The following is a 27,269-nucleotide window of genomic DNA, read 5'->3' as shown; positions in this document are numbered from 1 at the left end:
TATGAAAACCCAAAACTGCTAAATATTTCTCTACAATTTCCAAGCGCCTCAAACTTTCTACAAAATCCCAACTTCAACTTCCATAAAACTTCCACTACAAGACCTCAGGTGACTTCTGCTACCTCAAGAGAAGAAAACTTTTCCTGCATTGGCTTTTCCATTTCCATAGTCCACCTCTTTAGTTAAACTTCCACCAAAACATTTTCGTCAACCAACTTCAAAAATAAATTATTTAACTCGAGCCGCCGTCGCCGTTGCCGCGCCTTTCATGGTCAATGAAGACAGAGAAAAAAAGAAGTAAAATAATTTCAATTTCTAGCGCTCATAAATTTCGTAGAGTCGTCTGTCGGGTCATTAAAATCATTTCAAAAACTAAAGTGGTTACACCCACCAAAACGCCCACTCATCTTGGCTGGAGTGTTGAAAACCAAAAAGCCACAGAAAAGCTTTGAGAGCAGCGGTTGGCAGTTTTTGAATTTTGCATAAATTAGATTTAACTCGCAACTAACAGACTAAAAAAAAGAAAAACCAAATAAAAATTGTATAAATTTGCATAGGGAAAGGAAAACAACAATAGTTTTTGGTTTCTTTTTTTTAGGGTGGATCCATCCATTAGAATAACTAACTATTAACATAAACATTTCAGTCAGGTTGGACAGCGCGCGATTGCGGCATAAATTTTGCGGCAAACTTTTTATATTTTTGTTGCTGTTTCTGACATTTCTGATGGCATTGGCATGTTTTTTTTATGATTAAATATTTGTTGCATATTTAAAAACTATTAATACCATTGTGGAAGAAAAATAAACTGTCAAAAAAGGGAAAATGGAATGGTGCAGTCACCATGAGAATGAAATATTCACCTCACTGAACTTTCAGTTTCTGCCTTTCGATTTTTCCCTCTTTTTTCAACCAGATTCTCTTGACAGCACCAGCAGCATCATCATCATGTCTTGTAATTAAGAAAATGTCATCAAAGTCAACGACTAGACGATTATTTGCTCTTTCAGCAAACACACATTGTCATTTCCTCTTTTCGCTTTTCATTGGAAAACCAAAAGTCAAGCAAAAAAAAAATAAGAAAAGAAGATGAGCAGGGTTTCGCCTGCGCTCACTCATTGTCTCAACTCATCTAATGCGCTTAATGAAAAAGGTGTTGATTGTTGACAGTTGTTGATGTGACACAAACACACACACACTCCCCCTTTTCCATTTCCACACATAAGTTTTCCCTTTTAGAGAAAATCCCTCAGACAGTTTTACCTGTCGCTGTGCCAGAAACTTTCTGTGGCTGCAAAAATATTTGTTTTAGTTTCGCGAAAATTGAAATAAAATGTGCTTGTTTATAATTTTACTTGATACTTGAAATGAAAAGCCCCAAAGGTTTACCACCTCCCCCCCGAAGGGTTAGGAAAACTTCAACTGTCATAGGAAATTGGTTGGGGAAAAAGTTGGGGATTACTTTTCACGTTTTATGAAACTTTAACTTGTCGTAGAAGTTGACGTTCTTCTTACCTCTGCTCTGATATCAAAATAATCATTTTATTTTGTATGAAAAATGGCCAGAAGTTGTGTAGCAATTTCCTCACTTTGTTAGTTAATAATTTATCATTCTAGAATTGAAGTTTTTATTACAATTTGTAAATTGTTTTTTCTTAGATTTTCTCTAAAACATTTTCATTCTTTTCAATCAATTAGCCAAACACTTTCGTTCTCTTTTTTTGAATGTCAAAAAAATGAAATCTATAAAAATGTGCAACATTTCAAGCTGAAAGGCAAACATTCCATGACTGTTCAAATATTTTTAGATATATAATAATATATATAGAGATATATATTTGCCAGCCCACTTAGGCCAAAGGATCAACTACAATTTTCTAATGTATGTCTTTTATTTTCCTCTTTTTTTCCCCCTTTTTTCTTCTTTTCTGTTTCATTTTCATTGACATATTTCTGTGTCATTGCTATTTTTTTAAGCCCAAAAACACACTTTTAGAGATAAAGAGAGAGAGAGAGAGAGAGAGAGAGAGAGGAGAGAGAGTGAGCGATAGTGAAAGAGAAAGTTTATTAAAATCAACAAACAAACATAACCCACATTTCATGGGACATTTATTGAGATGTATTGAGCACTATACTCGCCTCCGCTCGGAAAAATGGCAAACGGAAGAGGAAGCTGCTTTGCTATATAAAAAGCCATTCAAATTGCAAGGGGAAAGAATTTCCACATTTTCCAGGGCTTATAAAGGCTTATTTGGTTGAAATTTTTAAGGCCATCAAAATGAGAGAAAAACACTTTCCAAAATAGTTAAAAAAAAATTTTTTAAAAAACTAAATATTAGATTGTCAAAAAAGTCTTGCGGTATTTTCGCTAGTTGGCGCTGAGGGCGCGTAGTTCTTGTTTAATTCGTGGCATCAGGTCATTCTGTACCTTTTTGGAAAGCTCATTTCACGCGCTAACCCGCGTTTGATTGATTGTCTTTTCTTTAAAGTCTTTCGTGAGTTATATCGTCGCAATCATGAAGCAAAATAAACAGAAAATACGGCATATTTTACAGTACTACTACGATAAAGGCAAAAATGCATCTCAAGCCGCTAATAAAATTTGTGCAGTTTATGGACCCGATACAGTTTCCATTTCCACCGCACAACGATGGTATCAACGTTTTCGTTCTGGTGTAGAGGTGGTCGAAGATGCCCCACGCTCCGAGTTTTTTGCCAATAGGGAAGCGAGCTTCTATGAGAGGGGCATTATGAAGTTGGCATCTCGTTGGGAAGTTGGCATCTCGTCATCGAACAAAACGGCGCATATTTGACTTGAATCGCATTATTGTAACCAATTTTATGCCGCAAGACATTTTTGACAAACTAATACTAAAATCACTTTTAAAGCCAAGTTAAATTAGAAGAAAAAAAAAGAGGAAATCATTTTCCCACCTTTTTTTTAGTTCCCTACAAAACCAAACATAAAATGCAATCAATTCCAATTTAATGATTTTCATGCATGGAAATCAATCAGAAAAATCCATAAAATAAACTAACGTAATGGGAATAAAAACATTTTCATCATCATCATCATTGGGCAAAAAATGTTGCACTTGACTAACTAACAAAACACAAGAAGAGGCAACAAAAATTTCCATGAACTGAAACTGATGAATGCGTGGAAAATGCAAAAATTCGAAAAGCAAATGAAAATGAAAATGAAAATGAGATGGAGAAGAGAAGAGAACTCAGCAGAGAACATAATAATAATCGTAAAAAGTAAGTAGAATGAGCTACCAAATGAAAGAGACGCCCACTTTTGGCCCTGGAAAAACAATTTCGAAAAATTTGCATAGAATTTGTTGTTTGTTATGAGATGTTGCACTGATATATGCCACGCCCATAAGGGGAAGGAAGGGGGTGGCATATCTGGCACTGACAATGGGCGACAAATTATATGCAATGACAAAAATTTATCACAAAAATGGAGAAAAGAGAAAGAGAAGAGGGGAAAGAATCAAAGGGAGACAGCACATGCAAAACATGTTGCCATGTGAGTGACAATGTTCCCAAAAGGGGGTTGTAGAGGGCCACCCCTTACAGACTCCAACCCCCACACCCCCCCAAAAAAAAGGTTCTCTAAAGGCTGATGGATGTAGCGCAGTTTTCGGGCGAATGTGTGCTAGTCAGTCAGGGACCTCTCCAATTTTGATAGATGTGCTTTTTCGGCTTGTCGTTTCTATATCTCAGCCTCCTCCACCCCCATTTTTGATTGCTTGGGAATTATAAGCATGGTTATCATATTCATTTTTTGTTCCTCCTGTTGATTAGTGCCCCTGTGTGTGTGTGTGTGTGTCATATGCCCGGTCCAGAGCTCCTAAATTGATTTTTTATTCAAATTTTGTCGAGTTTTTTTTTGTTTTTTCTTTCTACACTTGATGGATATGAGGAAAAGTAAACAAAGCGAACACACACATTTTCCGTTAGAGGGGAAAATTTCTGACTAACAAGTTGATTTCCATATGTGAAAGTAATGGAGGAAATGGAGTGAGTAGACATGAAGGCCAGAGAGATAGCAGCATCCCTGGCAGGACCTTTCACATGATGAATAGTTTCAAGGAGATGGGATAATTAGACAAGGCAATTGATTGATTTATGGTTAAAGGAAATGGTTAAGGGCAAGGTTATAAATGGAAAATAAAGTGCTATAATTGTTATCAAATAGGAAAAATGATCAAGAAAGCAAATAAATCTCAAACCAATAGCAATTTTCTTTATTTTCTTTCATTTTTAACACGAAAGCTGTTAAAAATCCATAAACTAAAGCCCATTAGTTTTCCCTCTCATCTATCTTTTAACCCTCAAAATAAACTCCTTCCTTCCTAACCTTTAACTCTTTAAGTTTGTCGAAGGCTTCACTGCCTTCTTGGTAGCCACATTTCCAATTTGATTTTCTTGGGCAGAGAGAGGGAATGGCAAGGATTACAATGCAAGAACTATTTCCAATATTAGTTCAGAGCTCATCCATCCTGAAGGCATTCGAATATATAGTAAGTCGTATCAAAGGAAGGCTGAGAAGGACATGGCATGCCCAGGACATTCCGAAATATCAAAGGGCAATTCTAATAATATTTGAAATTTACTTTTGTTCTGCCATTTGTCCTCCCACAACCAGTCGCTGCCGCCGTCGATGACGTCCGCCACATTCACACATGCCACATGCCAACTCGAACTACGTTTTCCCTACTATATATATATATATATATATACTATATATATTCTTACTCCATCAAAGGTATCCTGTTTGCCAAGAACGCCTTGGGTGGTTTCTCAGGGGGGTTTGTGGGGGTGTTGGCTGTGCTTGTCCTTGATGGCTTGGCTTGGCTTCTGCATATGTTTTGCCAAGTTTATTGAAAAATATGCGCTGACAGGTAATATGTCAATGCGTGGGATTTGCTAAAGTGCCAACGCCTTCGTCTTGGCTTCCCTCCTTCACCTTTTCTATATAGTTTTTCCCTCCCCCACACCCCTCGTTTCCCTAAGAATAATAGACCTACTGTAGTAACAGGATTCACCCGTAAAAGATGTTTACTTTCTGCTTTCAAAGAAAATATGTCAGCACTCTGGCTGGCAAGGATAAGGCCAAAATGCTAGCAGTGAAAACCAATAAAAAACAATATTGTTGAGTGGTCTTTAAGGTGGCTAAATGGGAAAGGTTATTTTGTTGTTATTTCCAGAATTTAAACTAGTTTTTTTTTGTGATTTTTAAATAGCCTTTTTCTATGAAAGAAAAGTTGTAAAAAATCAAAGCAAATTTCTGGTTTACTAAAAATGCTTAAAAGGGATTTAGTTACAGTATTTTTTTATAGAGCTCTTCTATTTTTGAAGTGTTTTTATAAATATTTCATTCCAATTTATCTTCTCTTTTGGTAAATCAATGTAAAGCTATTTCCTCATTTTACTAATTGGTTTTTAGTTCCCTGTTAGTTAGTTTTCCTCTAATGATATAACTACACCTTCACCTTGCTGAACACTTTGATACTTTAGCTTAGCTTAACAGCAAATTTGCTTGCCATTTGCCTAGTTAAAACCAATTAAATTCCCTTAAAATATTAAATAACTCACCGTAAACAGGCAACTGGCCACACAGACCGCTGCCCAGGATCCAACCCAATAACGTAGAACGGTTCTTTCTCTTTCCGGGAAGAACATGGCATGACATGGTGCTCCACAGTCATGAAGATCCTACAAAAGGAAGAAGAACAAAAACGAATCAGGAAATTTGTGAAGTCAAGTGTGGGGTGAAAGAGTAAAAGAGAAAGCCTACAAAGAAGGCAAATTCATTTGCAGGCGGCGATTAATTAATAAGGCTTAAATTAAATGCGTCCCAAAATTGGATTGAGAGTTGTAATTAAAGGGGATTAAAGGAGGCGGCTTTTAGCCAAGGCACACAAATTAATGGGACAATATATGTATGTATGAAATGTAAGCTTAAGTTATAGACCGATTGATAAATCTGATAATTCAACTTGCAAATGGCTAATTAATAATAAGCGATTATACAGGCAAGAAATCGCAGGATATTTGAATCTTAAAAAGGTTGCTTAAAAAGATTAATTAACTACTAATAATATTTTTTTTGATATTTTCTCATCCGTTAATACACTCAACCCTTTTAACAACCAAATCCCAAATCTTTCTATTAACATCAAAATACCATTAGAAATTGTTAATAACTAAAAGAACATCACCAAATTAGCATAAATTTTGAGAGAACAATTTTGAAATTGTGCCTTCAGGGCGAAGCAATCTCACAAATGACATCAGGGACCCAAGTACCAGGACAACCCTCATTTATCCAAAAATCTCATCGGGGCTGACAACTCTGCACACATTCACAAAGTCCAAACTCCGGACTCGAACAATAACTGCAGTTTAATGAGATTTCCCGGTACAGAGATCCCGAACTCCATCTGGAAACCCAACTCAACCTTGAACTCCAAAAAGGCGGAGGCGAAATCAACCCCCGCAGAAACAATTGCATTACGAAGTTTGGCAACAATGCAAACGCACTTACAAAGGCAGAGACAGTACTACCTCGCTAAGAGGTATTCTTACATATCGTTTCATTGCCTTTGTAAAAATTAAGCTTATGAATTTTGTTTTTCATCTGTTATTAATTATATTTTTTTAAAAAATATATCTAGTCTTAGTTCTGATCGCTATAAGCAAGATTCCCTGTACTTAAAAGCAGACAGTCCACGGCAATTCGGTACTCACTCTATGGAAGTGAGCGAGACAGATGGAACGAAGTTCGGAGTTCTGGCGCATTGTAAACCGCAAGAGATTTGAATTTTAGATAACATAACACACGCACGCACACATAACACACACTCAAACAAAAACCCCGAGGGCGGGTAAAAATAAACGAAGGAGAGGTGAAGATGTACGAAAAAATATTGTTGCATGGCTTCGCCACAAAGAGTCTCTCAAAGTGAGCTCAGAGCTCAGCTTGGTGATAAAGTCGAGCAGCCCTGGACTGCAGTAAGATTTTTTGTCTACTTCTTCTCACATCGAAAACAAATATGCTAGACTGAGAGAAATATATTAAAATATATTTGAAATCTAAATAGTTTCTTTGTGAAAAAGAAAATTCTAAAATCTTGTTCTATTACATTTGTGATTATAAATTAAAATTTTTTTAATTTTTATTTCTTTAACTTCTGCCTGAACTAATTCTAGACAGTATTTCTCTTAGTGCAAAACCCCTTTGGACCAAAGCAAAACAGAGAGTAACGGGAACCAAAGCTTTGCTGCAGTCGTCAGTTTCTCTGTCAAAGAGCAAACTTCCCCCGGAAAGTGTTGACTGTCCCTGTCCCAGCAACTTGTCTCTCTGTCTGTGCTTTATTTCAAATTCCCATTAAAAATTTAAAATCCTCCATCCTTCCTCCACCCCCACCCCCCCTCTGGACACAGCAGCCCCTGTCTTTTCAGCGTTTTCGGCAATCATCGTTAGGTTAGCGGCGCAAATTGCGTTTTTCTGCTGCTTTTGGGGAGCTTTGAATAAGGAAGAGATATGTATGTATGTATGTATGTATGTATAGGGGAGAGAGGGAGGAAATCGATGTTAGCGATAAGCAAGTGCAGACAGAAAGAGATAGAGCGCACTGAGAACTGTTGACTGGGGCAATATTTACGCATATTTGGGTGCGCATAAGGAAACGGATCCGCAACAATAACATAAACCACCAGCAGTTTCGAGGGTTCTTCAGAATCGCCACTAAATTGGTCCAACCAACTTTTTATCTGATATTATTCTTAAAGCTTTTAAGCCAACTTTAAGTCACGAAAGCGCTGAGAATTTAAATTTAAATTTTAATGAACTAATTTTGAGGGATTCAAATTGGCCAGCAGCGGAAAATTAAGCTGAATCAAGCTGAGAAGGCAAAGGGAGTTAGATTAAGCAGTTTGGGGGGTGTTTTGGGGGAAGCGTTACAAAGTTTTTACCCAACTTCTCTTAAAGCCAAACTCTCCTTTCTATAAAAACATAATTAAATTGTTTTTCCTTATCTCGCAACCCTCTTCATATCATCAAAACATTTATCGGTTTCGTTCTACTTAAGATTTTATGCCTTGTCTTGATCGGCGATCATTTCCTGTGGCTCTGGTCAAAAGATCTAACCGCTGATCCATCGATCTATCTTTATTACCGAACCAAAATCAAACAGACTGCCTCTTCTATGGGTAATTGTAGCCTCCATCCCCCCTCCCTCTCCCACACCACACTTTTACCTTTAAGAATAAAATGCCCCTAGCAGCGGCAGGCAAGAAGTTGCAACATTGACCACAACAAAAGGAGTCCAGAGACTTGCATTGTTAGTCCCTTTTTGTATATATATTTTACTTCTTGTTTTTTTTTCTTTTTTAGCTAGCTGGGTCCCATTGTCTTGCGATTTTTATGAGGCATGTATAAATAATTGCGCCCAAAGGCCGCCGACATAAGTTTTCATGCCGACCGCGTGAGCATCCGACCATCAGCAGCAACAGCAGCAGCGCGGCTAAGAGCTGGCAAAACAGTAAAAACAAGAACCGGACAGCGACTAAACTGCCCTGCAAGAGTCACTATGGGCCACCTTAGCCGCCTACCTACCTCCTTCTTGAATTCCACAGAGCACGACTAGTGCACGGCAAATAAAATAAGTTAGGAAAATTGTAAAGAAATTTAAGGTTTTAAAATATATCTAAAAAATCATAAGAAAAGTTAAATTTTAAATGTAAAGTTAAGGGGTGTCCATTTTACCCTTACAAAACACCCTTCCCTTAAACAAACCTTTCAAACAAAACCCCCAAAAAATTTCCCTTTGTGTAGACCAAAAGTGGCAACTACAAGACCGAAACAATATAGAAAATTTCGTTTTAGCTGATTTTTTTTTTTTGTTCCTCCCTTCGCTTAGGGCCACAAATAAAACACAACGAAAAAGAGGTGGGCAATGGGCATAAGGAAGGGGGCGCAAGAACCCATAGCCATAAACCAAGTTTTGCCAACATTTAAGGAGTTTTTAATTTATTATAGATAAATTTTATGCCGTCGCGAGTTTCGAAAGGCCAAAGGGTATGGAAGAAGATGATGGAGGAGTTTGTCCAGAGCTAAGGGAATCCTTACAGCTGGCCCTTGCATCGTGTTTTAGTTGGGGGCGTGTTGATGATGATGGTGGAAGCTGCAAATTATTACGACTACAAGAGATGAGTGGCAAGAACTGGGCAAGGCATTGGACAGGGAACAGTGGTTTAAGATTGATTAATATGGGAAAGTTATTTAAAGTTAAAGTTTTCCTTAGTTTTTGACCTTCTATACCTTAAGTTACTTCCCCTTCCTTTGTAGTTTTCATCCTCTTTAGACATCCACCCTTGGGTAAACCATCCATTCCACCCATAATAAACTATTTTAGCTCCACTGTGCCTCCAGCCTAAAGCAGCTAACAACTTTTTTCCAAAGGTACTTCAGTTTTGGGTTCCAGTCCAGACTTCCTCTTACTCCCAACCAAAAAAAACCTCCAGTACTTTACAGACAACCCTCGGACAGCGTTAATGATGATTCTGGCCATATAGACACGGGCTGTGTATGTTTTTGCCCCTTACTGGGGGGGTGTTGCTGACGTTGTTAAAGTCAAAATAGACAGAGCAACAGACAGGCGGCCAGGAAAGAGAGTAAATGAGCACAAAAATGAGACGGAATATGTCCCGGGGTGGAAATCGAACAGAAACAGGAACAGATTCGAGTATAGGCAGGACTCTTTGGGTAACCCCCAGGACCGGCTGTCAACTCTTGGTCTTGCATTTTGCTGTTTTTCTTCGTTGAAGCCAAAAAAAACAAGCTGGAAAACAGACAGACAAGAACAACAATTTGAATTCAATAAGGAAGAGGGCGACGAAAAAAAGAAGATGAAGCAGCCTTGCCCGGGTCAAGAGTTCAAATGGTCAGAAATACCCAGAATTATAATACTAAAAAAAAAAGGAGTACAAAAGTCAGACACGAAATTCCCCAAAAATAAAAAGCCAGTCACGCATTTTCCTTTTTGCTGACCGCAACACAAAAGAAACCGACGGCTGGCTGCTCATAATTTATTAATATTATTGGTTGGGTGGGGGGTCAAGCCAGAGTTGCCCCCACCCAACGAAAATCCTCTAAGCCCCCCTCACAAATTACACATGTCGACACTTTATTAAAAGCCAAGAGAAAAAGAGCCAAACAAAAAAAAAGGGTTTAAAGGACTTTGATTCGATATTGGAGGATTTTCAGCTTCTTTTTTATATTTTTTTTTGGGTAAAGATAGAGTGTTGAGTGGGAGGGGGGAGGGGGACAGCTCTTTGTGGTCTGCCAAAAAAATGAAACCGATCCGGAGGCTATAAAATGTCGACCCGTCCATATGTTGGTTGGCGTTTTATGGTAAGAGGAAGAACCGGAGGTTTTAGGAACCAAACCGGAGGCCCAACAACTTTTGGCGCGATTTCCTCTTTTTTTCTGCTGCCTTCTTTTGGGTTAACGCCCCTTTTGAATATTGTTGGTGTTGCGTTTAACCCTTTCAGGGCCAACACACAAACAGAAATTGCTGTTAAGGTCCTACACTTGACTACATGCAAATTATGCCCAAAGCGTAAGCACAAAAGAGAAACCCAAATAAGAAAGAGGTATGGCGGGGAGGTGGGTTAAATGGCATCGCCATCGCCATCGACATTGGCATCTCCTTTAACCCTCTGGCTAAATACGCGTTGTCCTCCCCTTGATTACAGGCCATGTAATTTTAATGGATATTTATAATGAGCATCTGTTTTAAATTTTCCATTTTTATTTTTACTCTTTTCCTCTTCTTTTTGTTGGCCCGCCTGAAAAGGTGACACAGCACAAGGTTTAAGGCCCGGGGATATGTGAATTGTTGTCGGGTCATTTTTAGGACCTAAAGTTGGAGTTAGGGTTAAGGTATGTGAAGCAGCAACCAAAAAACCCCAGCACATGCAAGGTGTTAAGCTGAGGGGGAATTTTTGCTTATATGAATATAAAATTTAGCCAGGACCACAGGTGGCAGCAGTGCCATCTCTCTCTCTCTCTCTCTCACTCTTTTAGAACCTACGTAATTAGGTTTTTTGAAAAAAAAAGAGAGAAGGTTTCTGCATATGATTTAGGGCTGTTCTGTTGAGTGGCTGCCCGCCATAATTTTTACACTAATTACTTAAAATATTCATCATTTTTATATTATTAAGCATAAAGGGTTGTCATTGCGACAGAACAATGTGCCGCAAATTGCGGTTGATGAGGGTTATTTGTGGTTATTCTTTACTATATAGTTATTACTTTAAGTTCGTATCTCTGGCAAATTGTACTCCCAACTAGTTACTAGTTTGTGGTAATTAAGAAAACTGCTTTTTCTGAACATGAAACTTAAAGTTATGAACATTCTTTTTAGACTTTCTTAAGTTTATGTTCTCTTTTCTAACCACAAATTCCAAACATAAATCCATTTAAACAACCCCTTAACATTCTTTTAACATTAACAATCTTATCATAACTCTTATCTCTTATCCTAACCTAATTTACTTAAAATTATTCATCTATCATTGCCCTGCCTTATTGGTATTTGTACTCAAACATTCTTACAAACATTCCATCTATCATATAAAGCCAATTCCGCTAAAGGCAATGACATATTTGAACCTCCTCACCCCTCCTTCCCTTATCAACTACGATAAACAATCTCAGTCAAGTTGCCTTCTTTCCCCTCGCCTCGGGCATACAAATCCCAGTTAATGTCAACTAAATGCTTACAACTTAAAACCAACTTAAACCCAAGTTAAAGCTTTTCCCACACAGAACTTTTACGCATATATATCTATATATATACTATATACATCCGATTTGAGTATATAACAAATATTTATCGGCCATGCACATCACGTAATGCCAAGTGGTGTGTTGGAGTTTGGGGAAAGCGGATTGTTTGGCTTTGAGTGGGATGGGAAATGAGAGGGATTGAGGGAGTGTGGGGATGACAACGTGACACTGACACTCATTGACCAGCTGATGGGCCTCGAATAAACGTTGAATATCCTAACAGTGGGCGTGGCTGATCTCCACACACACACACACACACATCATTCAGCATCACAGGGCATTAAGTCAAATGCAAAATTGAAGCATTTGTTGAGGAGAAAAAACAGTTGCAAACTGCTTCTGCTGCTGCCAGGAATGTTTGAGCAAGTCGGAAAATGCGGAAAAGCTTCAAAGTGAATGTAAAGAATTTTACTTGATGGGAAATAGTGAAAAATGCATTGACGAGGAAAACAATTGCAAGAAAATGTTCTTCGATATGTAAAATAAAGAAAATTCAAAAGTCTAATTTTCTTTTTTTTTAGTTTTCAATTCCTAATTTTAACTTTTCCAAATACATTTTCTTATCCAAGTTTTTGGTAATTAATACTCTTAACTTTGTAAATGTAAACATTCTTAATTCTTAAAAAAAGAGAAAAATTCCCCCAAAATATTTGCCAAAAAACTTCCCAAAATCTAACTGTTTTTCGAAGAACTGTTTGCCGCTTAAATTTCAAGTGGGCCGAGCAGGTGCAGCCTGAAAGAGATAGCAGTATAGGAAGAAAGAAAGCAGGAGATAGATACAAGGAGAAGAATGTTCCCACTTTCTACCCAAAAAACCTGTACCTGTTCCGAGTAGTATCCTATACCCATCTCTTTCCCCGCTCGCTGCTATCTCTCTTTCTTGACATTGACATGCAGACAGCAGGCAAACGCAGCAAATTTTTGGTTTGACATTTTGGCAGGCGTTTCAGCCGCTTCTTTCTAATTGCACAAACGGGGAGAGAAAAGTGTGAGGGGGGGGAAAAACTTCTGGAAAACCTGTGGGAGAAAGAGAGCGAGGCGAGGCATATCTTTGCATGCTGTCTCGACACGCTTCAGCTAGCGTTTTTCCCCCCTCCTATAACCTAACCAAGCATTTTCCTTTCTCGACTGCTGCATAATTTGACATATTAATTTTTAGTTGGCTGTCAAGCCTCTGAATGACAACAACTAATGAGCAAAGCGGGCAGCAAAAGAAAAACCCATTGACTTTTCCCAACTCCCACTTTTTCGTGTCATTACTGGAAAAACCATCCTCTTAAACAATTTCCCCCCCTGAGCTCACTTTTTTGTTCTTCAAACCAATTGCAGCGTCTCAGTTGGTGGCATTTCCCTGAGTTTCAATATGCACAGAGAGAAAAGTTGAGGGTTTTTAAGGTGAAAATATTTAGTTAGTTAAATTAGTTGCTTAATCACAGAAGAGTATTAGAAATGTTGTATCAGATTGTTAAAAAAAATGATTAAATTTAATTTAAAACATATTTTGCAACATTCTAATTCTAATTTTAGTTTTTCTTAGTGTAGATATTATATTATATTTAAGCAACTTTATCGTTTATTCCTTTTTGTCTTCGTTTTTCTGGCTTTCTGACTTTGAGCCTCGTTGGCCTGGGCATAATTTAATAAATTTATGAAATTTAATAGAGAGGAACGTGTTTGCTGGCCACAAATTTGTGGTGGCTCTCTGCTCTTGAAATTTATATGCCTGTAATAACCCAGGGGGGAAGTTGAGCTGCTGCTATATACGAAGGGGGAACCTTCTCTGTTAAAGTGGGCGTGACTGTTGGTGTTATAGGAGAGGGAGAGATGGGTAGACGACGCCTATCATAATGTTACTTACGACAAGACAAGACTTGCTAAAATATCACAGACAATTTGTCCATGAAATTGTGAAACATTTATCAAAGTTTTCTGATTATTTATTCAAATGTTTTAGCTTTGATTTCAGATGCTTTGAGAGATTAAGACTCTTTGACTAGTAATTTGCATTTGAAATTTAATCTTTTACTAGTTTTAGTAGATTTTTATGAAGAATTTTCAGCTTAAAGTCTTAATAAACTGAAAAAGTGATAGGCAATCCTAATAGAACTCATTCTTAACTAAGGAAACCTTAAAATTTCAAATGATTTTTAAGCCTATAATAAACTTCTAATAACCATAACTAAGGACAAAGCTTTGCCAAGCCACACCTTGCTAAAATATCCTCCTATTACCCATTTATTTTCCCTACCTCCCCCTATATAGATTTCCATCTGTGACAAATCCCCTCAGCTTAACTGCGATCATTAAGCATATATCAAAGATGACTGTAAATAGTCCTCCGCAGATAGAGAGAGAGAGAGAGAGAGAGAGGGAGAGAGAACGCGCAGAAAGAGTGTCGCCTATAAGCCCATAACAACCAACGGTCCATTTGAAGTCCCATCCCAAGCGGCAGGCACACACCTACCTCCCTCTCCCCACACTACTGCTAGTCACCCGCTCCTATCTCTGGTTACACGCAATAGAAACAAAATCATGGTTGGTTGAGATACACAGAAAGAAAATATGTCTTTGAAATGAAGTTAAATACAAAATGAACAATCTTAGAAAAGTAATTTTCTTCTTTTTCCTAACTTTCTAACTAATATTGTTTGGAAAAGTTTTGTACTTTTCATTAGGAATCTAAATAGTTTTTAAAAGCTTTCATATTTTCACTCCCCACTTTCTCTCACTGCCTTAGAAATCAACATAGAACACACAAAATATTACAACAATTTGCATAAAGCCTGTTACTGTTACGATTTCGAGACGACGGCGATTCCAACAGCGATGCTATGGCATTGGCATTGGCGATCTGGCGATGGCGTCTGTGGCATGCAACATCCCGAGATACAGATACGCCACAAGCCACGCGGCGGCTAACGGCGAAAAGTGTGCGCTGGACGCTCCTGAAGTACATGCACGTACATCAAAGATGGAATGGAGATGGAGGATGGTGCTAGTATCTATAGAGAGAGGGGGGGCAGGGGGTTTTGGGGGGAACTGGCCAGGGTACACGTACAGTTAGACGAAGGCGTTCGGCAGAGCCGGTTTCCCTCACTCCTGGACACCGGGGACTATACCATTATAATTACAAGAACAACAAGTTATGGCAGGTGCCAGGGATTCAAAAACCAAAAAAAACCAAAGCCAAGAATGTGAACAAAGACCAAGTCCAAGGCCTGTCAGCCGGCGATTTAATGCCGCAAATTATATATCATTTTAATAATAACGCATCAAATTACATCAACGAAATACTCGGGCCGAGACAAAGCGTCTAGGAAATGAAAGATCAAACTGTGATTGGGACTTTTTCTCTTCTCTGGGTGGGTTTGGCCAGAATCATCATTCGCTTTCTGTCTATGATTTCCTTGAAAAGGGAGAGATCATTCCAAGGGGAATTGATATGTCATTGCTCAAAGCGTATTAAGAGTGGGGATATTTTCTCAGCCGTATTATTTAGTGAATGTATTACTTCCTTAATTATTAAGAATTTAATGGAAGCTTTTATGGACCGATGGGAGTTTGAATGGCGTGCCAGGGGCGGGTAATTGGGTATTGTGAATTGTTCTTTGGGCAGGCTTTGAAGGTAATTCGTCTTTTTTTTTATTAATAAGTGGAAAATTAATCATTAAATCACTCTTAAAGGCGTTTTTAGACAAGAAAGACACTTGTTTTATTACAAAAAATTCAACTGTTATTGTAATATTAATACTAAATCATTTTACTAGTTTACGTGCATTGGTTACTGGTTTTTTTTTAGTAATTATTCTCCTAAATTTGTACAAGTTTTTATCTAAGACCCTTTTAAGACATTGGAAATATATCAGAACAAGCACTCTTAGAGAAATTTTTGCACATATTTAAATCCCTTTATGAATTGCCAATTACTCATAATTTACCCTCTCGTTATGGTACCCTCTCTCTTGTCAATCTCATCCTTTAACCTAACTTCATGCATTTAAATATCCCTCTCCTTCCTCACATTTTGCTCTTTTCCTTTTGGTTACGTTTTTGTTTTTTGTCAATCTCATCCTCAAACCTAACTTCGGGTATTTAAATATCTCTCTCCTTCCTCATTATTTCCCCTTCTCTTCTTAGTACCGTCTCTCTTGTCCATCCCATACTCAAACCTAACTTCGGGAACTTAAATATGCGCTCTCCTTCCTCATAATTTTCTCTTTTCTTTTTGGTTACGTTTGTTTTTGTCAATCCCATACTCAAACCTAACTTAGGGGACTTAAATATGCGCTCTCCTTCCTCATAATTTCCCCTTTTATTTTTGGCACCATCTCTTTCGCCATCTCATTGCAACTTGATTCAATTTCAATACATTTTATCGCATGCTTCCTGTTCTGTGATTGGTAAAAACAATCAATCAAGATGGGTTGCCACCGTTTTTTAAAGGCTAGATAACTTTCAGTTATCATATCACGTACAAAATGTAAATACTGAAATACCCCCTCCCTCAGCCAGAGAGCACTAGCAGAAAGGCTGTCAGAGATAGGAAAACCTTGGCACTCGAAATGCGAATGCAAAGGCAACACTTATGCACATCTCATCGACTGACATCGACATCGATCCCATCTCCTGCATAATCTTTTCCTCCTCTCCAGTGCTCTTCCAGCTGAAAAAATCCCCATATTCTACTCATTTCCTCCCGAGCTGAGCTGCCTGCCGATAAACCGAAAAACCACTTGACGTTGTTGGCTGGCTCTCTAAGCCGAGTGCGCATTAACTAAAAGCCGCCACTATCGACGGCAGGGCAGGGCAGGGCCGGAGGAGGAGGAAAATAAAAAACATTTACTGAAAACTATTTGCAACAATTTTTCACAGTCAGCTGCCATAATTTTTCACACAAAACCCTCTCCCCAGTCCATGAGGATATTTTTTCTTTGCTTTTATTTTAACACTTTAAACGATGACGTTTAGTGGGGTAGGGGTAGGGGATTTAGGATTGTGGATTGTGGATTGGGAGGATGGTCTAGATGGGCTATAAGCGCGATGGGCTATAGTGGATTCGTGGATGCAGCGGTGCATTTCCATTTCTCGGTACGCTGGCCAATGCTTTGTAATCAACCATGGAGTGAGCGGCTTTGACTCTGTACACTCAAAAAAAATATTGGGATTTTTTTGGGAAATTATTAAGAGAACAAAATTCAAATTTAACTCTTTCTTTCTTAGTATTTCCCATACATAAGTTCTTTTTTTTCCCTATATATCACTTTGTAGATTAAAAATTACCCCTTTTTTTTGCAGTGTACTCTTCTGCATTTTACTGCAGATGCCTCGCTCGGATACAGATTCAGATATACACCACAATTTATCTCACAGTTTGCAGTCTAAACAAAACCGACTGGCCCGTGGGGAAGTTTTTAGCTGCTCAGCGGCGGCAGGCTCATCGGAATCATTGGACTCATCTCTCTCCTGCCGGACCATTTGCCATGTCCGCATCCGCATTGTCCAAAAGCCCTTTACCCGCCCTCCCCCAGATACTCTCTCTCCCTCTCTCTCTCTTTAAGCGACAGCGATAAATGTTTCAGCATTGCAAAACACAAACTACGAAACTCCGTGGAAATATACAAATGATTTCGTATTTATTTCAACCGTAGCGGCCCCGCAACGATGACAGGCCCAGCACACTGGATCAAGAGGGCTCTACTCCGCTCTAACTCCCTTACTAACAATTTTCCACAGCTTTTGCCCATTTGCCCAGTGAGGTTAGTCTAATTATCTATGCGGGTTTGCTAGGTTCTATGTACCTACGTAGCCTGGGAACATGGGGTTTCCATAGGGAAGATAGGTTTCTATGCCCCGAAAAGGTTGTAATTGATGAGCTTGAGGGCAAAGCCTTGATCTAGGCGATTTATTTTCTAAAAACTGAATAAGATTAGGCTTAGAATTTCAGTGGGTTTTGGGATTTGTGCTTAAATTAGGTTGCAAGTATGTGAAGTATCTATAAGATAGTTTGTCTTCTACAGTAATTAACATACCAAAAGTATTTTTTTTATAAAATATAACTTAAAATGATTTTTAAAACTATTTAAAAGCTTGGAAAAAAACAACATTTTTCTTTTTACCTTAAATTTAGAAGTGAAATGTTTAAAAAATAATTATATAATATTTTAAAGAATTTTATTTAAATTTTTTTTAACCCATTTTTAAAGACATTTCAAAGCAAAACGATAAAAAATTGTTTAAAATTAACTCTTAAAATGTTCAAAGCTAAAAATTTCCCCTTTTTTCCTTCATTTTAAAATTCCCTTTGTAATGCTCTACAAAAACCCAATTTTATAAACTTTTTGTCAGCTCTGACCATTTTCGCATTCAAATTTTCCCACATTCACCAATTTTCCATTTAATTGCGAACTTTTTTGCCAGACTCTCTCTCTCTCTCTGCCCGCCTCTCGTACCTTGAAAACACTTTAAGCCGATTCAATTTAGTGAATGCAATCCGTAGTTAATGCGAAATGCTTTGATTAATTTTCGGAGTCGATATAATCGCATTTGGTACTATACGACTCTTTTTTCTCTTTTTTACAAATGTTCTCATTTTGTGTGTTTTTCCCAGCCAGCGCAATGCCGGACAATGACTTTGGCTCCCATGGCGAGAGCTCTAAGATAAAGCCGCCGTCGACTTTTTATTTTGCAATAGCAAAAAGATCAAAAAAAAAGAAAAACAGAGGAAAAATAAAGTAAAAACATGACACAGAACCGCTTATTGATTTCGCGCATTCCTCGCGATGACCCCTAACCATTCGAAAAATGTTCTTTTGTCCCGCCTGATAAATGATTTCAATATTTATTTATCTAAGAAAAAAAAGGGAATAAAAAAAGGGAACAACAAAAGGGAACAAAGCAGTGAAAAAAAGAAGGAAAAACTGCGGGGCATCAAATTGCGTCAAAAGCCTGTCAGTCTCATTAATTTCCGCTTGAAAAGCAACAAAAACAACAACAAAAAACAGCGAAAAAAGAAAAACGAGATGACCGACCAACATTCAAAATGCTTTGTGTGGGCTCTCTGGATATTCAATTGCTGGAAAATGCTTTTGCCTTGCCAATGGAAAACTATCTGCTAATGAAGGCCCAACCTGCCGCCTCGGACAGGAAACACTTTTCAGCCCTGTCTGCTTTGCTCCTCCTTGATCCAGGAAATGCTTTTGCCAGGGGGTAGGAGGGTGAACAAGTGATTCAGCATTTGGCATTGAAAAACCCATTGTGAATGGTCAACGCCGCAGGCAGCGGGCCAACATTTATCAGTCATCGCTAGAGGAGCTGGCTTAAAGGTTCTGCTTTTCAATAAGATAGAGTACTGATAGGCGATGAATAAATTGGCCTCTATGGAAAGAAGGACCTTAGCTTGATTGGAAAAGTGTTTAAATAAATCTGAAGTATTTGTGTTTAAAAGTTTGATTAATTGTTAAGTTGGTACTAAGCATAAATCATGGGGGTTATAAAAGCTTGGTGATCAAAATATGGTAAGAAAAAGCCTAGGAAAATGATCAACTTTTACAAATTTACTTTTTTAAAGGGAAAATTTATTGAGTTTGAAAGAATAAGTAAGAGTTTTTTAATCAATATACAAATTATTGTAAATTTTAGTTCTTAAATAATCTTAATTTTGCATTTTTACAGCCTTAAAAGAAGAACTAAGCCCGACTTAGTCACTTCATTAAACCCTCTTAAACTTTACAAAATGTCTCCACTATACGTTTCCACTTTACGTATCCACTTTACGTCTCCACCTTACGTCTTCACGTAGACGTAGCCCCTTTAAAATCCAGCAGAAAAATGTCAAGAAACCTCAGAGCCATTTGTTTTTCACTTTTCCACTAGAGACATTAGCTTTCCCTTTACTTCCCTCCCTGCCCTTTTGCTATCTCTTCTAGTCGACACTCCACCCTAAATTGCCTCAAATTAAAGGCAGCTTACCCTCGACGCGACCCATGACCGAAAACTTTAAGCCATTTGTCAACACATAGGATCGGTTGTAGGGGCATTGAAGGAGGGACTGCCAGAAGTGGGCGTGGCGGATAGAGCATGCAAAAATGCGTTGGCCAACGCACCTATAAAGAGTGAACAGAGAAAGGCAAGGGAAAGGGATAGAGGTAAAAAAAACGGCCAGTAGAAGAATGGATGAACGGATGGCTGCTCCAAAAATGGCACCAAAAATACCGATATACCAACACCACCCCCCTTGGCAACACTAACTCAACCCCAAAATCCCATTCATTCCCCGTAGACCAAGGACCGAGGACCAACGACGACCACAGGAAAATTTATAGGCAATAGCTAAAAACAACATCGCTTCACTTGAGCGTGAACAGTGCCAGCCAAAAGTACGTTACAGGGCGAAAAACTTCAATTCTGTATTTTTGTTTTTTTTTTGCGATGAAGGTTTCGTGTTTGGGGTTTCGGGTTCTCTACACAAACCCTGGTTACTGGATATAAAAGTCAATGGTTCACATAACAAAGCACAGGAAAATAAAATAACGAGATACCGAATTTTGTTTGTTCTGTGAATATTCCTACAGAACCTCCACACCCCCACACCAAACATCACCACCATGAAAAGTAAATTAAGCCATCCCAGCAGTGAAAAATAACCAAAAAAAAAAGAATACCAGGAAAATTAGAAGTGAGAGAAATGGAAATTTGTATGGTTTTTTGGCGAAAAAATCCCCAAAACTAGAACCACGCATCACCTGCCACAATGCCTGGTTCAGCGAAAAAAAATAAAAAACAGATTTGCGGAAGTTTCAACAAAGAATCAGGAAAATGTTTGTTTCAAACTTGTTCAACCGAAGACAATCCCAAAACAGATGAAAAATCCTTTGCCAGGATAGCAAATTTGGTTCCAAACTTCTGACAACTCTCTAAATATAAATTTTTCCTCTTTTTGGTAATTGCTAAGGAAAATAACCTCACCAAAATCTGGCTCATTGCAGATAATGGAAAGCACAAAAGTTTTCCCTTCAACATTCTGGGTCCGCACCTGACAGCAGCTAAGTTAAAGGACTTACAGGTAAGACTCTATAAAAACTTTTTATTAGAATTCTAACTAACTGAGTGCGACACTCGGCTCGCCGAATTATTTGCGTATTTATGGTTTGACCCTTTTGCGTCCCACACGGGGGGGTCAAAACCCTCAGGGGGAAAACTTTCTCGGCAATTGGGCTTTTCGGAGCGAAAGTTTTTGACAGTTGTGATGCCAAGGACTTGGTACACTGACTTAGGGTCCTCTTACAGAGATTTTGGAAATGATTTCGTTACTCACACACGATGAATGCCAAAGCCAAGGCTTTTGAAGGATTTTCTTGACTTACCTAAAATGAAAAGAGAAGAATGAAAAAGAGGTAAGTAAATATGTTAAGCAAATAATTTATTAATTATATAAAAAAAGGTATCTTAATCCTGCACTAAAACCTAACTAATCTACCGCCATTGATCTCCTCCGAGGAAAGCTTTACAACTTTTTTACGATTACGCAATCAAGCATAGCCCCCTTCCCAGCCTTGGCTCATCACAAATTCCGTGCACCTTCTGCCAAGCAAGGGCTGCAATCACTCAAAATAAGATACTTGATTTCGTTTTGATGGCTTTTAATCAGCTTAAAAATTAGTAGCCATAAAAAAAGGTACTCGCTGCAGGAACCTCTCTCTCTCTCTCTCTCTCTCTCTATATACACATTGCCACTCATCGGTGGCAAGATTATTATGCTTAATGATGTACAACATAAAAATCCTTTTTTTACGATATGCAAAAGCATTTTGATAATTTGCTTTAAATAATAAACAAGAGAAGAGAATACCAACTGGCTGGCCGTGAGAGTCATCACAGGATGTGCAGGCAGCCATAAAAAGTTTGAGCGTGCCGTAAAAAACACTTAAAGGAGGTGAATCAGGTGGAGAGGGGTAGGGAGAGAGAGAGAGAGGAGAGAGGTAAAGCCCCTAATGGGTTGCTTAAGAACACGTTGCCACTTTTGCTGTGCCCTGTAGAGAGAGATGGGAAAAATCATTTTCATGTAAATTGTCACGTTTCATTATGAAGATGGATCTGCAAAGTAGTAGTAGTAGCAGAAGTGATGGCAGGGCCCCACGTTTGGCGCCAATAACTAAGATGATGAGCTGTGCAGCCGAGCAGAGCGGTTGCGTGCGGTTGTCATTGCCAGGGTGAAAATCTGAGAACTGGAAGAGAAGTGTAGGAACCAACCACATATCATCACATGGCACACATTGTGGTCGGAGGTTGCGAAACATGATATGATATGCGGTAAATAAACTACCAGAGCTACCAAAGCTTGTAATGGCAAGGAGAGGGCGGCTTAAAACAGCAACAATTGGCCGGTAATCCGCTTTGATTTCGTAAACAGGAAACAGCCCAGCACGACAAGTTTTAAGTTTCCACATAATTAAAGGGTTCGATTTGGGTTTTAACTGCAGCTTTCAGAAAGGTGTTAAAAGGGGTGTTAAGTGGGTCTAAAAGATGCTATTGATTAGGTTAAAAGCATAAAGATATTAACAATAAGATTAGCAGTAATTTAAAACTAAACTAACAATGATTAATCCTGCTTAGTTTTATAGAAAGAAAGTTCGTTTTTTAAGTAGCCAATAAACAAAATTAACTTAACTAAGTGCTGTTAATTAACTCATTATGGCCAAAGTAAACATGCTCTAACTACCCTTTGCAACTTCTAAGTTATAAATCAATTTTTACGGTTTCACCTGGAAAGCATTAAAAACCAAAAAATATTCCACAAGAGAATGCACTTTTATGTTTCACTGTACTAACCCCCCAGGCATTCCAACTTTTCAGCAGGAATTTTAGTGCTCTAAAGAAAAAAAGTTACGATCTGTTAAGCAACGGACTTTCCTTCGATGGATCGCGAAACCAATCCTATCATTAGCATTTTAACCAGCTTATTTCAGGCCAAAGACCGCCCCAGACCGCAGATCCAGATGACCATGGCAATTGTGTGTGGTGAAGCATTCTCGTTGCTTTCACTCTGGCCGTAAACCAGGTGGGGGGGTAGGGGGACAATTCAACCGGGTCGACTATAATTTTGTACACATGCTTGCTGTATCTCTCTGAACTGAATCACAGAATCACAGGCGATGAACGTGAGTTCTGTTTTTCTTCCCTCTGCTCTTACCTATTTACAACCGCTTTAACCTAATTTCATTAGGGTGTCCCCTAAGGTGGAGAGTTTGCTCTTCCCCCTCCTTTCACCACCATCAACACCGCCAACTCAATTAAGCCAGAGATAAAAAATCAAATGGACCACACTATGCTGGCTGCCAGCAGACCAGCTCAACACTCTCATTTGCAGTTGAATGGGAAATGGGAAATGGGAAATGTAAAATGTGTAAAGATGTGAAATGGGAACGTAGAATTGAAAGCTTCATGAGTATGTCGACCTGCTGCTGCTGGTGGCCACTCATCGTCACCAAGCATGTCAAGTGTTTTTAGCCGCATTCGTATTCCCATTGCCCACTACCCTACCTCCACCTCCCCCCCTTAATCTACCTTCAACAACTACATAAAAATCCAATTTTCGTAATTAAAAAAAATAAAAGCCATGCAATCCAGCTGCTGGGCCCCCAAAGTCCGAGTCTCATCTCATTAGAGCACTTCCCTTAGTGCCTGCAGCCTGCCTCATCATCATCATCGTGGCCTGCTGCCGCCCCTTTCCATTTAACGGTGGCATAAACACTTGAGAGACCAACAAAAATCTAAAACACTGAGAGAAAAAACTTTAAGAAATTTATAAAATATTGTAAAAAAAACCAAATTTAGTTTATTATCAGGAAAAAGTTGAGTACATTTTTTTTTAGATTTTTTAAAGATTTTCCTAAACTTACTAAAACACTGAGAGAAAAAACTTTAAGAAATTTATAAAATATTAAAAAATAAACTCTTAATTTAGTTTATTTTTAATAAAAAGTTAAATTTTCATACTAATTTTTTTTTTATTTTTTTTTTAAATTTTTCCTGTATTTACTAAAACACTGAGAGAAAAAACATTAAGAAATTTATTAAAATATTCTAAAAAAAAACTCTTAATTTATTTTATTTTTAATAAAAAGTTAAGTTTTCTAAATTTTTTTAGTTTTTTTAAAGATTTACTTAAATTTACTAAAACACTGAGAGAAAAAATTAACTACTAAAAACTAAACTAAACTCAATTAAGTTAATTATGAATAAAAACTTAAATTTTTCCATAAAATTTTTTTTTAGATTTTTATTTAAGATTTTCTTAAACTTTTTCTCTTAGTGTAAAAATTAACAAATCTGAGACTGGAAATTCAGTTTTCAAGCCATTGAAGAGCTTAAAAAAAAGATAAAAAGAATGCAAAATAAATAAATACACAAAAAAAAACGAAACTAAACAAAAAGAGACCCCGAAAGAGATGGCAACAACAAAAACAGACAGAGAGAGAGAGAGGGGGCATGCACTGAATTGAACATTTATTCTATTCCCCGCTGGCTCTCAACGTGTTTATGAAGCACTTGAAACCAGCATATCATCGTTGGCTATAGACAAAGGTCCATAGCCAAAACGGGGAAAGATAAGGCGGAGTGTGAAGAGCAAAACAACGTAAGAAAGAGATGCAGAGAGAAAAGGCTAAACAGAGACAAAAGATCCGAGACCATCAGTGTCCAGGAATCGTTAAAACGCTTAGCACGTTTTTAATTATGCCAGCAAATGGAATTCAACGGGTGGGTTAGTGGGCGGTTGGTAGCGTGGAATGGGCGTGGATGGTGGCCCTTTATTTTTCGGGCATTGCCCAGTTTGCGATTTTCACTTAACTTCTCCTGTCTACAGTTTCCATTGTCTGGCCATTCGTCAAATGCAAATTGCAGTTTTGTCGACAGGTTAACTACAGAAATTTTATGTAAATTTGGAGAGAAAATGGATGAAAAAAACAGTTTGGAAAAAGGTTAATGGTAAATAAGTTAGTAAACTATAATTTTGGCTAAAATGATAAATAGTTTGATAAATTTTAAGATTTTTATAGGTAAAAAACAGACTTTAAGTTTGATAACTATAAAAAAAAACATATTTAATCCCATATTTAAGATTCTTTCTCATAAGAAAACCTCTTTTTTAACTCTTCGTTTTGGCAAACAAGCTATAAGACTTAACCTATTCTTTAGCTTATTTAAACCCATTTAAAAGCCAATCAATACTTTTTTTATGCAACCAATATATCTAAAGAATTGCTCCAAAAAACCTTCTGTCAGCATTCCAATAAAATTCAGCCCGAAATTCTATCAAATTTTAAGCCACTTTAAAACGCAGCCATTTTTGCTAGCCAAAAGTTTGGGAAACAAACAATAAAGAATAGACAATAGCAGTAAACAAGCGAAAAATACAACAAAAAAACAAAAGAAAATACAACAAAAACACAACAAAAAATATAACAAAAAATACAACAAAAAATTACAACAAAAACTATAACAAAAAAAAATGCTCAAAAATAATTTAGCAAACACAAAAAACGGCTGCAGGATATGAAAATGAAAACTAAAAATAAAATCCAGACAAACTCGTTGGCCTGGCCTGAATAACGCTCAGTAAATTGTCCTGAGGCTATAAACTGCACAACAACAAAAACAACAAAACGGTTGATAAAAAATATAAAACAAAAAAAAAACAAAGAAAAAAATTTTAGATAAATTGAAAAAGGAAAAATGGGGGAAAAAACGCAAGCGATTTGGTTTTGTTGTCTGGCAATTATTGTGAGTTGGCTTAGAATTTTGCAATTTGGCGAGAAGCTCTAAGCTCAACATGTTGCACAGTCTGTGATTTGCTGTTGCAAGTTTGCCAGAGTAGCCCCGTTGCCGGCTGCCTGTTGCTTTCTTGGCTGCCGCCCCAAACTGGCCGATGGCAATTTTCACAGTTTGTCAAGAAGGGGCGGCTGGTTGGAAAGAAAAGCTAAACTAAAAAAATGTAAAAAAAAAAGTAGAAAAAACTGCAGCGAAAAAGTTAAAATTCTCTCTCTCTCTCTCTCTCTCTCTTCCAGACATCAGTCAAATGTCCAAACTGCAGCAACTGTGGGTGCATCTCTCACCGCCCCCCCCTGCCAACCATTCCCGTTTGACTTGTTTGGCTGTTGTTGTTTTTTCCACTGTCTGGGCTTAGAAAACTCTGGTCTATTGACAGTGGCCATAATTTGTTTGTCTAGCTTAACGCGGCCAGGATGAAGTGCAGGAGGTGGGTCTTCGCTGAAGTCGAGTGGCAATTGCCAACTCCGTTGATGGCTTAAATATTAGATGTTAGTTTTTTTTACTTTTTTTACTTAGTTACTCGAGTGTGTGTGTTGTGTAGTATAGTGTAGTGTAGTGTAGTGTAGACAAAAACTGTTGACAGTTATAAATGATGGGGTTGGGCTCTCTGTGGGGCTGATAGGAAATGACCATCGGAGGAGGAGTGGACTAGTGACTGCTAGTCAGGCCCACAAGTGAGTACTTAAGTGTACCTAATCTGGGTGTCAGGATGGGGGAAAACTAACTAACTAACTAAACGAGGAAGTAAAAAGTAAGAAAATTGCTGAAAATATAAAAATGTTCCTTCAAGAAAATTTCAGTTTTTAAGGTTTTGGTTATTTTTACATATTTAGAAGCAAATTTATTACTTTATTAACCTTAATTTTGGGTTTATAAGAATTTAAACTGAAAATCAAAATTTCTCATCAATTTTTAGCGAAATTTTAAAAATATTTTTTACTACCAAAAATCTCCAAGTTTTCCCATAAACCAAAAACTGAATCTTCTAGCTAAAGTTTTGTATTTTTTTCCAAATTTTAAATTGTTTATAAATACATTTTTTTTAATGCCACTCATTTTTTCTATTAACAACTTAAAATTCAAAACATTTAACCCATGCCAAACCTCAGCGGTTCCCCATTTGGCTAGTCATTAAAAACCAAGCAACTCCTTAAAAAATCTTAAACTTTAAGCTATTATTTCTTAACAATAAAATAATATGGCAACGAAAATAAAAAAAAAACTCGAAACACTTTAAAATTAAGTGCTAGGCCGAGCCTAAAAAAAGCAATTTTCAGCGATAACAACAGCAATTTGCATTCATTTCACCTTCAGTTGGCCATATTTTTCGAACCTGGCCATTATAACGGCACATAAATGTGCTTAAAAACCTACCAGAGTTGTAATTCGATATCGCTTGGAAAATGTAGAAATCATGGCATTTAACCCATATTAGCCATGGCAAATTGATTCCGCCCACTTTTGACACACCACCAGCACCACCATCGCCACCACCAAAAACAGTGAGCTAGCCTTTTATCGTTTTATCGTTTTATCGCTGAGCAAATTTCCTTTCAAAGATAAACTCAGGCCA

The 27,269-nt window shown here is 37.7% G+C and overlaps 1 protein-coding gene across 3 annotated transcripts in view; it reads right to left on the bottom strand.

Annotated features, from left to right (window-relative positions):
* LOC108105972 (frizzled) overlaps positions 1-27,269 on the bottom strand; it is a 105,352-nt gene that overhangs the window by 63,540 nt on the left and 14,543 nt on the right. For all 3 annotated transcript variants that reach the window (XM_017212777.2, XM_017212778.2, XM_017212775.2), the window contains exon 2: positions 5,608-5,727. In XM_017212777.2, coding sequence (XP_017068266.1) covers positions 5,608-5,727 — 120 coding nt within the window. The remainder of the gene's footprint in view (positions 1-5,607; positions 5,728-27,269) is intronic.

Source organism: Drosophila eugracilis, unplaced genomic scaffold, assembly GCF_018153835.1.
Source record: "Drosophila eugracilis isolate 14026-0451.02 unplaced genomic scaffold, ASM1815383v1 contig_2154, whole genome shotgun sequence".
NCBI classification, from domain to species: domain Eukaryota; kingdom Metazoa; phylum Arthropoda; class Insecta; order Diptera; family Drosophilidae; genus Drosophila; species Drosophila eugracilis.
The sequence above is the reverse complement of the archived record's forward strand: the minus strand, read 5'-3'. Positions and strand labels throughout refer to the sequence as shown.